This window comes from Panulirus ornatus, chromosome 33, assembly GCF_036320965.1.
Source record: "Panulirus ornatus isolate Po-2019 chromosome 33, ASM3632096v1, whole genome shotgun sequence".
NCBI lineage: Eukaryota > Metazoa > Arthropoda > Malacostraca > Decapoda > Palinuridae > Panulirus > Panulirus ornatus.
This window is the reverse complement of record NC_092256.1, coordinates 17,771,889-17,787,009: the sequence shown is the minus strand read 5'-3', so window position 1 is coordinate 17,787,009 and position 15,121 is coordinate 17,771,889. Positions and strand designations below refer to the sequence as shown.

Here is a 15,121-nt window from a genome sequence, read left to right as displayed (position 1 = left end):
AAGAGGGAACACGTAATACGCAACAAAAGCTTAGAGCATCAGAGCGGCAAGAGAGAATTCCTTCAATTTGGAGTAAGAGCGATTCTAGTTATTCTGTAAGGGAGGCATGGTAGGATCCAAGCGTCTTTTGTGATGCTCTCTGTCCCATTCATGTGATCGGGTTCTTCCCCGACAGTGGTGTTATACGAACGTTTCTTTCCGCCACTAGCAATCTCAAGAAGTCTCATTTTAAGACACTTGAGATACGTCGAACTTGAAAAAGCGGTGGGATACACCAGACTTGAATAAATCTTACCATTAGGGCATTCCTTAATGGTGTTATATATATATATATATATATATATATATATATATATATATATATATATATATATATATATATATATATATATATATATAAATACTATTCCCTGGCGTGGATGAATAGGTTCCAATCCCTTTCTACTTACGATTGGAACTTGCAGAGCCGTAACACAGCATGCCATCTGATCGGCTCTTGTGTATCGTTACTGGCGCGCGTGCCATGGGTTCGATACCGTAATATTTATGGTATAAAAGGACTGCTCAGCCACGCTGGTTCAAGGACGAGCTACACAGTAAAGACTGGAGAGATGCGCTGGGGAACAGACCAAAATGGAAGCAATATTACACTGGGTATAGATAGATGCACTTCACATTTATTCTGAAATTGTGCACTAGGAACAGATAGACTTAATATTTCGAAACAGTTTTCCACCGATAGATTATTTATATAAAAAAGGGTAATTTTTGCCTCTGAAAATTATCTATTTATAATGATTTTACGAGGAAATCGATGCGTAGTGAAAATTCAACCACTGTTCAACGAACCACCCGTCGCATAGACTGTGTGGGTCCGTATTCCTCGTCGTAGGTGTTCGCTCAGCAAATTGATTTCGCTCACAGGTATACCACCCAACTCTTAGTGATGTTGTTGAGTTTTACAAGCAGCTGGTTTACCACCTCTGTTGTTTACGGACGTGCCAGTCACTTCTGTAAACCACTTGGACCTTTGCCTGACGTCAGATGTTGAAGTTAAATGCATTTTTTTCCCCCGTTTTTCTTTTCTCTCATTGTGGGTCTCTCTCTCTCTCTCTCTCTCTCTCTCTCTCTCTCTCTCTCTCTCTCTCTCTCTCTCTCTCTCCCTTTTCTCCGATATGATATTCATCTTTTTTTTTTGGTGTCCGTCTGTCTGCTCGTTTGTATACCTCTTTTTTTTGTCTCTATCAGTTTGTTTGTCTGTGAGTGTGTGTCAGCTTGTCAGCTTGTCTGTCTGGCTGTCTGTATATCTGTCTGTCTGTCTATCTGTCCGCCTGTCTCTATACAGACCGGGTCTCCGTCGATGACCGAATCATCCCATGGGACCTCGACGGGTAACAAGCTCGGATGCCTCTTATTGACGCGGGTAAATCTGTCATGGATACCCCGGGCGGAAAGAGGGAGGGAGGGAGAGAGAGAGAGAGAGAGAGAGAGAGAGAGAGAGAGAGAGAGAGAGAGAGAGAGAGAGAGAGAGAGAGAGAGATCTTGTGAAGAATACACTTTCCAGAATTACTTTCTCATTCAAGTCCTCAGTTTATATGGCGATTTCGATAGACATTATGCAAATAATAGATAACCTTGTATAACGCGTGATTACTTCATTATGATGGATAGTTATACAGTGACATGAAATAACAGCGAGAACCACACGTACAGCGGCCTTAGAATCACCCTTGGCACTTGAAGAAGGTGTGAGGAAGATTTTCCATTTGATGCTGACGACCTTAAGGATCCTGACAGTTGAGACAGAATCTACCCCTGATGATGTGATCATGACACGAAAGTAAACTTGTGAACTTGTCATGTTTTATTTCCGCATATAGGGTGAACCATGGAAAGATCTGTGGGGCCTGAATGTGTGGATAGGGAGCTGTGGCTTCGGTGCTAAGAATAACCAAAGAACCAAACCAAAATATCAGCATTAAGTTATAAGACAGGACATGTAATGCAGACGAAGAGGCCAAACGTTACTTCAGCAGTAGGTTTATGCAAGGGTAGAATAATCTACCATCTGAAACGTAAGGAAGGCTGTAGCTATCAGTAGATTTAAAACAAAGATTACCAAATACGTCTGTGATATTTAACAATGCATTAACCAATGCAAGAAAGAGACAATATGATATTGCATCGTAAATTGTCTTTTCTTTTTGGTCTTTACGGATTAGCTGATCCAATTCGACCTTCCCAGAAAAGCGAACAACTGTATCTAAACCCGGATCTATTTTTCAGTCATCCCTTCCTGTAGGATTAACGTGGGTCAGTCTGTTCTCTGTGATGTGACATAGAAGCATATTTTGTCCCTATATCCGACTGATTTGCTCAGTAGTGACGATGGAGAGGAGGACCAGCCTGCTTCATGATCCATTCAGGAGGACCAGCCTGCTTCATGATCCATTCAGGAGGACCAGCCTGCTTCATGATCCATTCAGGAGGACCAGCCTGCTTCATGATCCATTCAGGAGGATCAGCCTGCTTCATGATCCGTTCTTCATCCGGAGAAACTGGGCATTTAGGATGGTTTCACCGTCCTCCAGGAGGTGATCTCTCGTTCATAGTCCATCAGGTCTCGAGTCCTCTCGTGTGTCTACGTTAGTCTTTGCATATATACATATATATATATATATATATATATATGTATATATATATATATATATATATATATATATATATATATATATATATATATATATATTATCCCTGGGGATAGGGGAGAAAGAATACTTCCCACGTATTCCCTGCGTGTCGTAGAAGGCGACTAAAAGGGGAGGGAGCGGGTGGCTGGAAATCCTCCCCTCTCGTTTTTTTTTTTTTTTTTTTTTTTTTTTTTTTTTTCCAAAAGAAGGAACAGAGAAGGGGGCCAGGTTAGGATTTTCCCTCTAAGGCCCAGTCCTCTGTTCTTAACGCTACCTCGCTAACGCGGGAAATGGCGAATCGTATGAAAAAAAAAAAAATATATATATATATATATATATATATATATATATATATATATATATATATATATATATATATATATGTGTGTGTGTGTGTGTGTGTGTGTGTGTTCTCTGGCGCACTCCTGTCTGTCTCCGATTCTATCTGTCTCACACACACCCATCCATTCCCCCCCCCCTCTCTCTCTCTCTCTCTCTCTCTCTCTCTCTCTCTCTCTCTCTATATATATATATATATATATATATATATATATATATATATATATAACATTATCACATACAGGCACACATACGGACAAATACTCACATACACACACATCGCTCACCCCATACCACACACACACACACACCTTAAGAGTAAAATGAAATACTGTAAAAATAATACCAGTTCCGCACACACATCCATTTTATGCCAAAAAAAATACTGAATGCTGCCTCATGTACACTGACAGAAGGGGGGGGAGGTAGATGTTTCTGCTGTATTTACACTGATGGCCGCCCGGGAGCTGTCCACATTGGTAGCAAACGAAGAGTTTGGCTAAAATATAAAACCAGAACTGCAGTTTTTCCCATTTGTTTGCATTCGTAATTTACTGATGACATATGCATATATATATATATATATATATATATATATATATATATATATATATATATATATATATATATATATATATATATATATATATATCTTTTTTCAGTTTTTATTTATTCATTTATTTATTATATTCATACTTATCCACCGTTTCCCGCGTTAGCGAGGTAGCGTCAGGAACAGACGAAGAAAGGCCGCATCTGCTCACATCCGTTTTCTATCTGTCGTGTGTAATGCATCGAGACCACAGCTCCCTATCTATATCCAGGCCCCACAAACCTTTCCGTGGTTTACCCCGGTCGCTTCATATGCCCAGGTTATATCCATTGACAGCACGTCGACCCCGGATATATATAAGCATATAATTTTATTTATCTTATATATTATACTTTGTCGTTGTCTCCAACGTTAGCGAGGTAGCGCAAGGAAACAGACGAAAGAATGGCCCAACCCACCCACATACACATGTATATACATAAACGCCCTCACACGCACATATACATACCTATACATTTCAACGCATACATACATATACATATATACACATGTACATATTCATACATGCTGCTTTCATCCATCCCCGCCGCCATCCCGCCATATATATATATATATATATATATATATATATATATATATATATATATATATATATATATATATATATATATATATATATAATATTTCACCCCTTGAAAAAAGTTACAGAATGTGATAGCTTTCCTGCCTGATAGTAGGGAAAAATGGCCCATCACAGGGGGAGAAAATAGATGAATATCGTCCATGATAGCAGAGGACGAGGGATGGGTGACTGGCGAAGCTATAAAGGAATATACTACTATACACAGTGACAACCTATCAGAAAAACCTTTGACTTCATATATCTTTTTCTCTCTTATAAAGCATATATGCCTATATCACAGCTATACGGGGTGGATGGGGGCTGAGAAGTATAAGTATATATATAGGAAAATGGGCCTTATTATAACATGAAATGCAGTACATACATTGCTACTGTATTTCTCTCTGTGGCTAATGTATGACAAACGTGCTATCTAACCTGTTTGCGGCTCCTTATAAGCTGCTTTTATAAGCTTTAAAAGCTGCCCTTCAGGGAATTTTCAGATAAGCTGTCATTAAGCTTTGGCAGTGACATCAAATGCCGGACTGCCAAAGCTTTCTTTGTAATCCCCAGTCCAGCACTGTCTGCCATTTCATTTGGTGCTCCGGGCATTAAGGCTGGAAATTAGTTCTTGTTCATGAGGGAATGTTCCTTCGAGCCTAAAGTCGCGGGAGGTCGTGTCAGGGAAGAGCGTGTACAGGGTTTTTGACTTTGATGTCTCGCTGGATTTAAGGTCTCGGCGTTGTGTATACCTGGAAATTCCCTTTGTGGCTTTGCTTTCAGTAAATAAGCTGTTTGTGAAACACCTTTTTTTTTTTTTTCCAGCAGCTATACATGTTCCGTGATCTAATGAAAATTATGATAATAATGACAATATTCATGATAATTACAACAGTGATGATAATAATAATAATGATAATGATAATAATAATGATGATAATAACTGGTAATAGTAATAGTAGGATCCCGGGTTCTTGCCCTGTGGAACGCCACGGGTGAGGGACTGGAAACTGGAGGAGATAGCCTCTCGGAAGCGGACGGTCGGACACCGCTCACCGAGGAAGCCTTCATGCAAGCCTTAACCTAAGACATCTTTCCACTTCAAAGTTGACGACTTTGTTGCATGTCAAGAGCTTTGCTGAGGTCATGAAACTGAAGTGGCAGTTTAGGGTGGCTCTGTAGTGCCTATGTATTACCAAACTGTTTGAGGGTGGTGTATGGTTAGCGTACAGTGTCTGAAAGCCAATTAACCATGAGTTGCAAAGGGTATTCTGGGCATCGGAGTGATGGCTATGGGTTGGAACTCAGAGACTGTCGGTCTGTGGCACTGGATACTTTTGGGGGGGAATTGTGAGAGGTTTTCCCACCCAACCAACGAGGCTGTTTTGATTCCTTTTGGACAGAAGCCCTGATTATGGATGCAATAGGGCTTAGGGCCATTTAGGGAAGAACTCACTCGTGATTTCATCGGTTGGTCGACGCGTATGAAAGGAAACGCTTCACCCTGTGTTACTGTCTGGGCGACCTCACGGCCCAGTGCACAGACTCAGGGAGGTGTTGGGTGCTGGAAGGTAGAGGCAAGGGAGTGTCAAGATGGAGGAGTCTCCAGGAGATGGTGGGGAAGTAGTGGTTAATATGTTGAGCTGATGGGGAAGAAGGGAGTCTACTTGTTCAAACAGTGAATTTTATTTTTTCAGTTTCTCGTATCGCTGGCTGATACCGAAGTTGGTATATTTTACCAAGTCTCCACCTCATTCTCCTTCTGTGTCACTGTGTGGGCAAAGCTATGTTGCTCCTAATACTTCACTGAAACTCATTTTCTTCTCATTTCACTCCTCATTCTTATGCATGACCAGGGAAAAATAAGAAATAAGAAACTTCAAATAATATCTGAAATTTTATTATTATTGTTATTACTATTATATATATATATATATATATATATATATATATATATATATATATATATATATATATATATATATATATATACAAGCTAATGAGCCAAAGACATCTTGTGGCCCAAATCTTTTAGCGAACATGCGAACATTACAAAAATATTGATAGTACACGGTCCATTCACGTCGTACACACGTACATACATTATATACATATAAACATACATACGTGGATGAATACATGCCTACATACGATGGTATATATATATATATATATATATATATATATATATATATATATATATATATATATATATATATATATATCTATATTATATATTATATATATACACACACACACCATATGTATCATACATGGACATGTCATATCAGGCTGTTGTGGCAGCAGTGATACATATTACGTAAAAATGTAACATGAGACTTCCAAAACATACTGAAGTATACCACCAGTGGGAGAAATATACCGAGATATGACATATTAAGCTTACCATGTCAATGACATATCCACCCAGACACAGAGGGAGAGGTGAGCAAAGGAGTTACAGTACATATAATTTACATCAGTTATATCACATGTCCATCTACATGATGATTATCAGTTATCGTAGGAAAGAAATGCCTGGACAGGGTATTAATTTGGCCATAATTAGGTCACGTCGTAATGACTGGCGAGGTTACTCTTTTTAACCAGTGCCTTTTGAAGATCAATTAGTGGTACTGACTGAGAGGTTCATTTGGCTATTACGTCTGGTGGTAGAGATTGAGTGGGACTGAGAGCAGATGATGATGTAGCTCTAGTTCCTGAAGGTGGGGCTGAAAGCCACCTCTAGTCTCTGAAGGTGGGGCTAAAAACCACATCTAGTTTCTGAAGATGGGGCTAAAAGCCACATCTAGTTTCTGAAGGTGGGGCTAAAAACCACATCTAGTTTCTGAAGATGGGGCTAAAAGCCACATCTAGTTTCTGAAGATGGGGCTAAAAGCCACATCTAGTGTCTGAAGGTGGGGCTAAAAGCCACATCTAGTCTCTGAAGGTGGGGCTAAAAACCACATCTAGTTTCTGAAGGTGGGGCTAAAAGTAGAGCTGAGCGAAGGAGACAATTTGGCTGTTATTACTGGAGAGAGAGTAAAGTGGTGTGTCGAGTGTGGAAGCCAATTTGTTCAATGATTGAGGAAGCGGATTTGGCTTATGTTTCTTTGTTTTTGAAAGTAGAGTGAATTAAGCGAAATGAGAGGCTGATTAGGTTATGGTTTTTAAAGGATACTTGTATATATTGGATGTGATATATGTATCCCTGTGGGGGATATATATATATATATATATATATATATATATATATATATATATATATATATATATATATATTAGTCTCTTATAGAGTATGTCTGTGACAGTTTGTCTATGTCCTGTTTTTGAATGACGAAATCGAAGATGGAGTATTGATATTCTCAACAATGTTGATGCCTTTTTTTTTTTGATTTTCTTGCCAATGATGTTGTTTGTTTGTTGATGTTTGATGATGATGGTGTTGTTATTGTTGACGTTCGTATTGTTGAAGAGGATGTGACATGATGATGCGTTTCTCATGGATATCACCAATGTTCCTTCCACTTTGAGATATCACTATAATTGTGTACGTTGCCTTAGTGTTTTGTCCCTTGGTGTTTGATATCATTTGATGTCGAAGGAGAAAAAAAAAAAAAAGAAAAGAAAATATATCTGCTGATACTGGGTCTCCTGGAAGTGTAGGCCAGTAAGGTGAACAACGATCGTTAGACGCTGCAAAAGCCTTCACGATTCGTCACCAGATAAAGGAATGATAACTCTAGCCCAGTTGGCCACCTGCACGTAAGATTACTTCAGGAAGAAAACGGAATGGGGGAGAAAAGAAAAATAGGAAACTGCGTACGACAGAAAACAGGATTTTGGAGGAGTACTGCATCATTTGCATATGTAGACTGACAAAAGAGGACGAGATAAGATGATTCCATGCACTAGAGACTGTAAAAGAGATTTATGGATATATTTTAAGGAATGAATATTACATGATAATGTAATACAATTCCACCAAGCGAAGGCGAGGAGCAATCCTTCTGGAACTTAAGGTTTAAGAGTTACGTAGAAGTGAGCGGCTATTCCTGAAGGAGGAAGGGGAGGAGGAGGAGGAGGAGAAGGAGGAGGAGGAGGAAGAAGAGGAGGAGGAGGAGGAGGAGGAGGAGGAGGAGGAGGAGGAAGAGGAAGAGGAGGAGGAGGAGGAGGAGAGATGAGATCTCACAGATGTTATTGCCTCGAGAATATAACAGAAAGAGAGCGAGGGACACACAAGGATTTTATTTGGGTAATATGAGACTCCAGTGGAATGTCTTTGGTTCGAAGAGTTGGGAGAAGCACGAAAGCCCCGGGAACGGACGCGGAGAGAGAGAGAGAGAGAGAGAGAGAGAGAGAGAGAGAGAGAGAGAGAGAGAGAGAGAGAGAGAGAGAGGTCCGGAACAGTGATTAGATGAAAAAAAAAAAGGAAATGAAAATTCTAATAGATATGTCAGGAAATGAAGCAGTCGAGATTCTTATATGAAAAGAAACGCCCACCCCGCCACCCCCGCGAAACCCCCAGTCACACACACACAGAACAACGAGATAAAGAAGCGAAACTGATGCCTTTACAAGACTCAGAAATCAATTCGTAACAATAGCCATCAGATCCTTTAACCAAAAGATGAAAAAAATAGAAAAGAAACCTATTAGAGACCACACCAGGGCACTCCATATGTTCTCAGTGAGGAAACCTCTCCTAAAAAAAAAAATTTTTAATGTGTAAAACACCAGCGAAAGAGTCAGTCGAACTGGGACAATTTGTACAGTATTTATATGCATGTGAGATAACTTCGAGTCTCGTTCGAACACTCAATCAACACTCGATCTTTTCAGACAATTGATACTATACATCATTTATTCTACATCATGATAGATTATGTATATTTTTTTTTGGGAGGGGAGGGACGAGAGGTTAGTTTTTTTTTTTTACTTATTTACAAAATATTTACTCCCGTCCGTGTCATCTTTGGTGACAGGAGACTAGAAAATTGAGCATTTGAGACAAACGTGGAAAAAAAAGATGTGAGTTTTAACCAACAAAGATATTTATTGAGAAGAGGTAATACGAACACTTATTTCTCTCCATGTGAGCAAAATCTTGGTTCTTTAGTGACATAGAAAACATTTGATATATGTATATATATATATATATATATATATATATATATATATATATATATATATATATATATATATATATATATATAATATTTGTAAATGTGAAACAAATCAGTATATTTCCATAGACATGTATGGATATTCACACCACGTCAACACAGTCTGTTTCGTATATAATTTTTTCAGAGTGACACACACACACACACACACACACACACACACACACACACACACACACACACACATATTTATATCAGTACATCTGTATTGGTGCTTCTCTCAAGGTCATGATACAAAAATGCTTTAAACAATGCCGACTGTGGGGGAGCATGTTTAGTACACCGGGGTACAGATGAGTGCGTCAGGAACTCTCGTGAGGCTGTATCGGTTGTTAGGGTGTGTCGGTTGTTAGGCTGTATCCGTTATTAGGCCGTATCGGTTGTTAGGCTGTATCGGTTGTTTAGGCTGTATCGGTTCATGATATGGTGATATCGTCAGTCTGGGAGGGGACGTCAGATGCAGTAGGCACAATACAGTCCATGAAACCTCTCCTGTGGAAAGATGAATACAGAATCTCCAAGCTTATCGCTGTATTTCAAGCCATTATCCAGGATATTTTGTATCCTTTTGATATTGGCTTGAAATACACTCGAAAGCTTGGAGCTTCTCTGTTAAAATTTCATGATTGCTTTGCGGGTGTTTATGAATTTCTACACCGTCAGCATAGCGCGTATGTGGTCAGCATTGTACAGTGTCAGCATTCGTAAAGTATGGGCTTAGTTTATAGTGTGTTTGCCTTACTATAGGACGTTGAGCCATCTATGTATTAGCTGAACTCATCCTTAGGAAAGTATAAAGTACCCGGATCCATACATTCTGTGTTTCAGCTGTGTCACGAGTTTCGAACGGCAGCGTCGTAAGTCATAGCTTCAGAGACTCGCTGTCGTTCTGTGTCGTAGTTTCTAGCTCCTGTACGTTTGTGTCGCATGGGTTTTAACTATCTCTTGTCGTTTACGTCTTCGTTTCAGAAACCAGTTTCCTCGCTTACACCAGTCATCTGGGGGCGTGGTTACTGTGTCGTGGTTTCGAACACCTGCTTCATAAAACAATGGAGCATCTCACTAGAAATGTGGATTCAGTGTAAAATATTCATTTTCATGTACAGGAAGGGAACACGTCATACCTCTGGAGATGTATGAATGGTGGAATACAAACAACGACAGACCATTGAGTCTTCTGATATAGACCACTGGCTTCTTTCAGAGAGAATATTGAGTCCTGTCAAACATACCATTGGTTCCTTTCAAACAGACTATAGGGTCTTTTTAAACTAGACAGTGGGTCCAGTTTAACAACCTGTTGGTGTCCCTTTCAAACAGACCATTGGATCCTTTCAAATAAACCATTGGATCCTTTCAAATAGACCATTGGATCCTTTGCAACAGACCACTGGATCCTTTCAATAAACCAATGGATCCTTTGCAACAGACCATTGGATCCTTTCAAATAGACCATTGGATCCTTTCAAATAGACCATTTCATCCTTTCAAATAGACCATTGTACCCTTTTGAATAAACCATTAGATCCTTTCCAACACGATTGAGGCGACACCTGAGTGATGCTTTTTTTCAGAGTGGACAAGAGAGACAAGAGTTGGTTTCTTTGGTGTTGAGTATCTAAAGTTGTCATTTTACTGACAACTTCCTTATTTCTTACCATAAAGACAGATGAAGATCATTATCATATCGTTCACACAAGTCCTCAACATCTCTACGCAACTTGTACGATTATTCATTAGCTTCTGCAGATCTGTGGGCATAAGTCTCACGCAGAAAAAAAAACGTATTTGATTCACTGTTAATTAGCCTTCATATAAGCCAAAGGGACGTATTGCCTTAGTCCAAACTTGTCTTATTTTTTCTTCCCTCTCGATCATAAGTATTTCCACAGTGCATGTTCCATGTCTACAACATTTCGTGGTAATTGAAGCGATATAGAATTAGATTTTATCCTCAACTCCCTAGGTAATTTTCCATCGATCAGAAATGAATAATTCCTTCCTTTGGAAAGACATGCCGAATCCTGGACTTAGTTTTCAGTTTAGTGTTGCGTGAAGAAGAAAATGGGGATCTCACAGCATTAGCCAGATTGTCAGTGGTGCGTATATGTTATTCCTTAATAAAGAGGGTGTAATGAAGGGTCACTTGCTTTTCAGTCTACAAACATATTTGATGAGAGTTGAGGGGCCTCATCAAGCCTCGGTGGTGTGGTGGCAACTCTGCTAGCCATGAGTCTCATGGACCCACGTTCGAATCCTATCTCCTCATCTTCTTTCGCTCTTCTGTGGGGGACTTGATAATGATGACAGTAATAATGATGAGAATGATAATGATAGAGATAATGATGATAATGGTAGTGATGATGATGGTAGTAATGATAATGATAGTGATGATGATGGTAGTGATGATAATGAGAGTGATGATGATGGTAGTGATGATGATGGTAGTGATGATAATGATAGTGATGATGATGGTAGTGATGGTAATGATAGTGATGATAATGATAGTGATGATGATGATAGTGATGATAATGATAGTGATGATAATAGCAGGAATGACAGTGATAATAGATTACCAGTCACATCAAAAGACCGAGGCTTCCTGGACAGTGTATTTGTCCAGGATGGGGAGTCGATCTCATTCCAGGTAAGGACGTTTGGGATCCACAGGATTAATTAGTTCAGCATATTTTTATGTTGGGAGGGGAGAGAACAGAGACACAGATGATCTACAGTTCGCAACACACACACACACACACACATATATATATATATATATATATATATATATATATATATATATATATATATATATATATATATATATATATATATATATGTATATACATACATACATACATACATACCCGCTTCCCCTGTTGCTGTCCGTAGTGGCTCCCCCATCTTTTTTATGTATTTACATCACTGTCATGACTTTTGTGTTCCTCCTTTCTGGAACCAGAGTCATGTTTTTCAGAGCGCCTAGGGTTGAAAATGACGTTTATGTGTTAGTGTTTGTAAAGTTACGGTGCGTTTGTAGGTGTTGGCGTGGTGACTTGTCGGTCTGTGGGTGTTGGCGTGGTGTCATATCAGTCTGTGGGTGTTGGCGTGGTGGCACGCAGTTCTGTGGACGTTACCTAGTCTGTGGGTATTGATGTGGGTATTGACATTTTGTTTAGTGGGCTGTTTTGTATTTCTGTGTCGTGGTTACTAAGGTGATTCGCCGTGTACTGTTATGTTCGATGCCTTTTGAAGGGTTGAAGTAGTTAGCATAAGCTGAAATTTTTTGGGACTGGTGATTTGAGGTGGGTGTAGGTGCTTGAAGTGGTTGCCGGTGATTGTGTCCAGTTCGTGTTGACGTGGTTGTGATACGTTATTTTTTCTATGGTGTGTTTACGTAGTCGTGGTGGGCGGCACTGTGGATGTTGACGTGGTTCTAGTGGGCGGCTGTATCGATGTTTACGTAAGCAATGGTTGATTGTTGACAACATGCGTTCTGTGTCCCCCCCCCTCTCATGGTTCTTCTTCTGGTCAGCACCTCGACGGGACGGCCTGAAGGAGATAGCACCGAGGAAACCCACACTGTTCTCCTCTTCGTCAGGAGGACCTTTAGGAAGCGAGTGTGGAGGTGCAGGTCACTAGCAGGAGTGGTGGTTTTCCCAGATGTGGGTCCGCGGCGGCCGCTCAGTGGAGGTCACGTCGTGGTAGCTCCTGAAGGAGTGGGCGTGTATGGAGCTGTAGCCGGAGGACTCATCGTTTTCCTCCTCGTGGGTCTCCATGGGTTGCCGGTGGCTCAAGAGACGGGTGGGTACGGATGAAGGCGCGGGCAAGCGCGCCTTCTGCTGTAGGTTCACAGGAACTCCCAGCGGCACCATGGAGGCCATCTCGGCCTCTTGCGCCAGGGACTTCTGCGAGCTACGGTTCCACTCCATCAGGAGTGACCTCACTTTTACCTGTAAGTGTAGCGAAAAGATTCCAGGTTAGTATTACAAGCGCCGGTCTCTTCCTTGAGGACTTTCGTATTTGAAAAAGCTTAACAACTGCATTGGAAAGGTTATCCATTAGTTTGTCATCATGCGTGATATACAGAGTCTACATTACACATGTATTTTGTAGCCATAAAGAAAGAAGCAGAACTGGCAGGGGGACAAGGGTATGCAACGCTGAACGGGAGATAGAGGCACAACTCTAGACTTGAGGGTAGATATAAGTGAGCAGTTGTTGAAATGTGATGCCTTATATGTATTACATATTTGTTGTCATGTACCTTGTTATGTTCAACTTATCATCCATCGTACTAACTACTCTTCACAATGGTCTCTGGGTACGTGCGCATTCTTTGAGGTTTTCTCTGATTTCTTTTATAGGTAAATAACTGCTTCCCCCACATGAGTGAGGGGCCGTCAGGAACAGACGAACTATGGCTTCATTTGCACACAATATTCGCGACCTGTCATGTATAAATCACCGAAACCAGTAATGATATGTACCTCAGGTATTAAAAGGGCTTTCATCAGAGTAATTGAATACGGTCGACTTTTCTTAAGCTAGACTAGAGGACAGAACCAATAATAGCTTTCCGAGGTTCCCTTATTCAGGAGGAGGAATGAGAGTGGTGGAGGCCATAGGGGATATTAAACCCTGGCTCCAAAGTAAATAGGAAGTGGCGGTCTTATTGCCGATTGAAGCGAGCTGCGAAGGACATCACGGAGCGTCATTAGGTGCACTTTTTATACAGGAGAGGTGAATTGAGGGGAAGAGGATATGTGATGCAGGGCATAAGTCTGATGAGGTAATTCACCGCAGCTAAAGAACTTTGGGAATGAAGCAGCTTCGTGACCCTGTGAACCCTGTTCAAAGATTTTATAGTTCGTGGAAGAGCTTTTGTTTTGCTGTGAAAATGGAAATTATTGGAGCTGAGGAACACTGGGAATGAAGCAGCTTCATGAACCTGTGAACCCGTTCAAAGATTTGAAAGGTTCGTGAGAGAGCTTTTTCTTTGCATTAAAATGGACAGTATTGGATTCTGTCAGCGATTTGATGAAACATTTTCTTTTTCCTTGGTCCAATCGAACTTCTTTTTTGATTAATCAGTGATAAGTCAGTTTTAAATCACGTAGTTTTACCTCACGACAAGTGTTCTTCTAGACTACTTCAGCCTGTGGTTTCTAATGTCCACGACCTTATTTTGTCCTCACCAAGTGGCAGTTATTGACTGTATGGCCTCCGCTTGTCCAAACTCGATCTTTATTTCAAGGATGATAATGTCTGTCGTCTCGCCCTCTCTGTAGCGTCCACTACGTACCTATGGGATGTTCGTAAGCTGTCCTGGGAGTAGTGAATATATTCTCCTCAGCTCCATTGATACATCACCTTCCTCATTCTCTTCTCTGGCTTCTCTCACTAGAATTTTCATTGCGTATTATAGACTTATAGTGAGAAATTGGTTGACCCCATCTCGACGCATTTCCCATCCATATCTGAGTTCGTTATAACGCTGAGACAGGAGACTGACCTGACCTGCCAAAGTGATTTAATGATCATCTAAAATTTCCCGTTTTCTACACATTCTCCCCCCCTTTTTCTACCTCTTCTGTTAAGCCTTCGTCAGCTCGGAGGACCTGTCGTCTTAACCAGCCACACCATCAATATATTACCTCCCTCCTCCCCTCTCCTCACGCCTGAACCCCGTTACCACTACATACCCTTCAACTCTCTTCTTCCTTCCTTC

At 40.5% G+C, this 15,121-nt stretch overlaps 1 protein-coding gene across 1 annotated transcript in view; it reads right to left on the bottom strand.

Moving 5' to 3' along the window:
- Positions 1 to 6,252: 6,252 nt before the first annotated feature.
- The window catches only part of LOC139759513 (adipokinetic hormone/corazonin-related peptide receptor variant I-like), a 48,357-nt gene continuing 39,488 nt past the window's right edge, over positions 6,253 to 15,121 (bottom strand). The window contains exon 6 of the mRNA XM_071681714.1: positions 6,253 to 13,343. Coding sequence (XP_071537815.1) covers positions 13,029 to 13,343 — 315 coding nt within the window. The 3' untranslated portion in view covers positions 6,253 to 13,028. The remainder of the gene's footprint in view (positions 13,344 to 15,121) is intronic.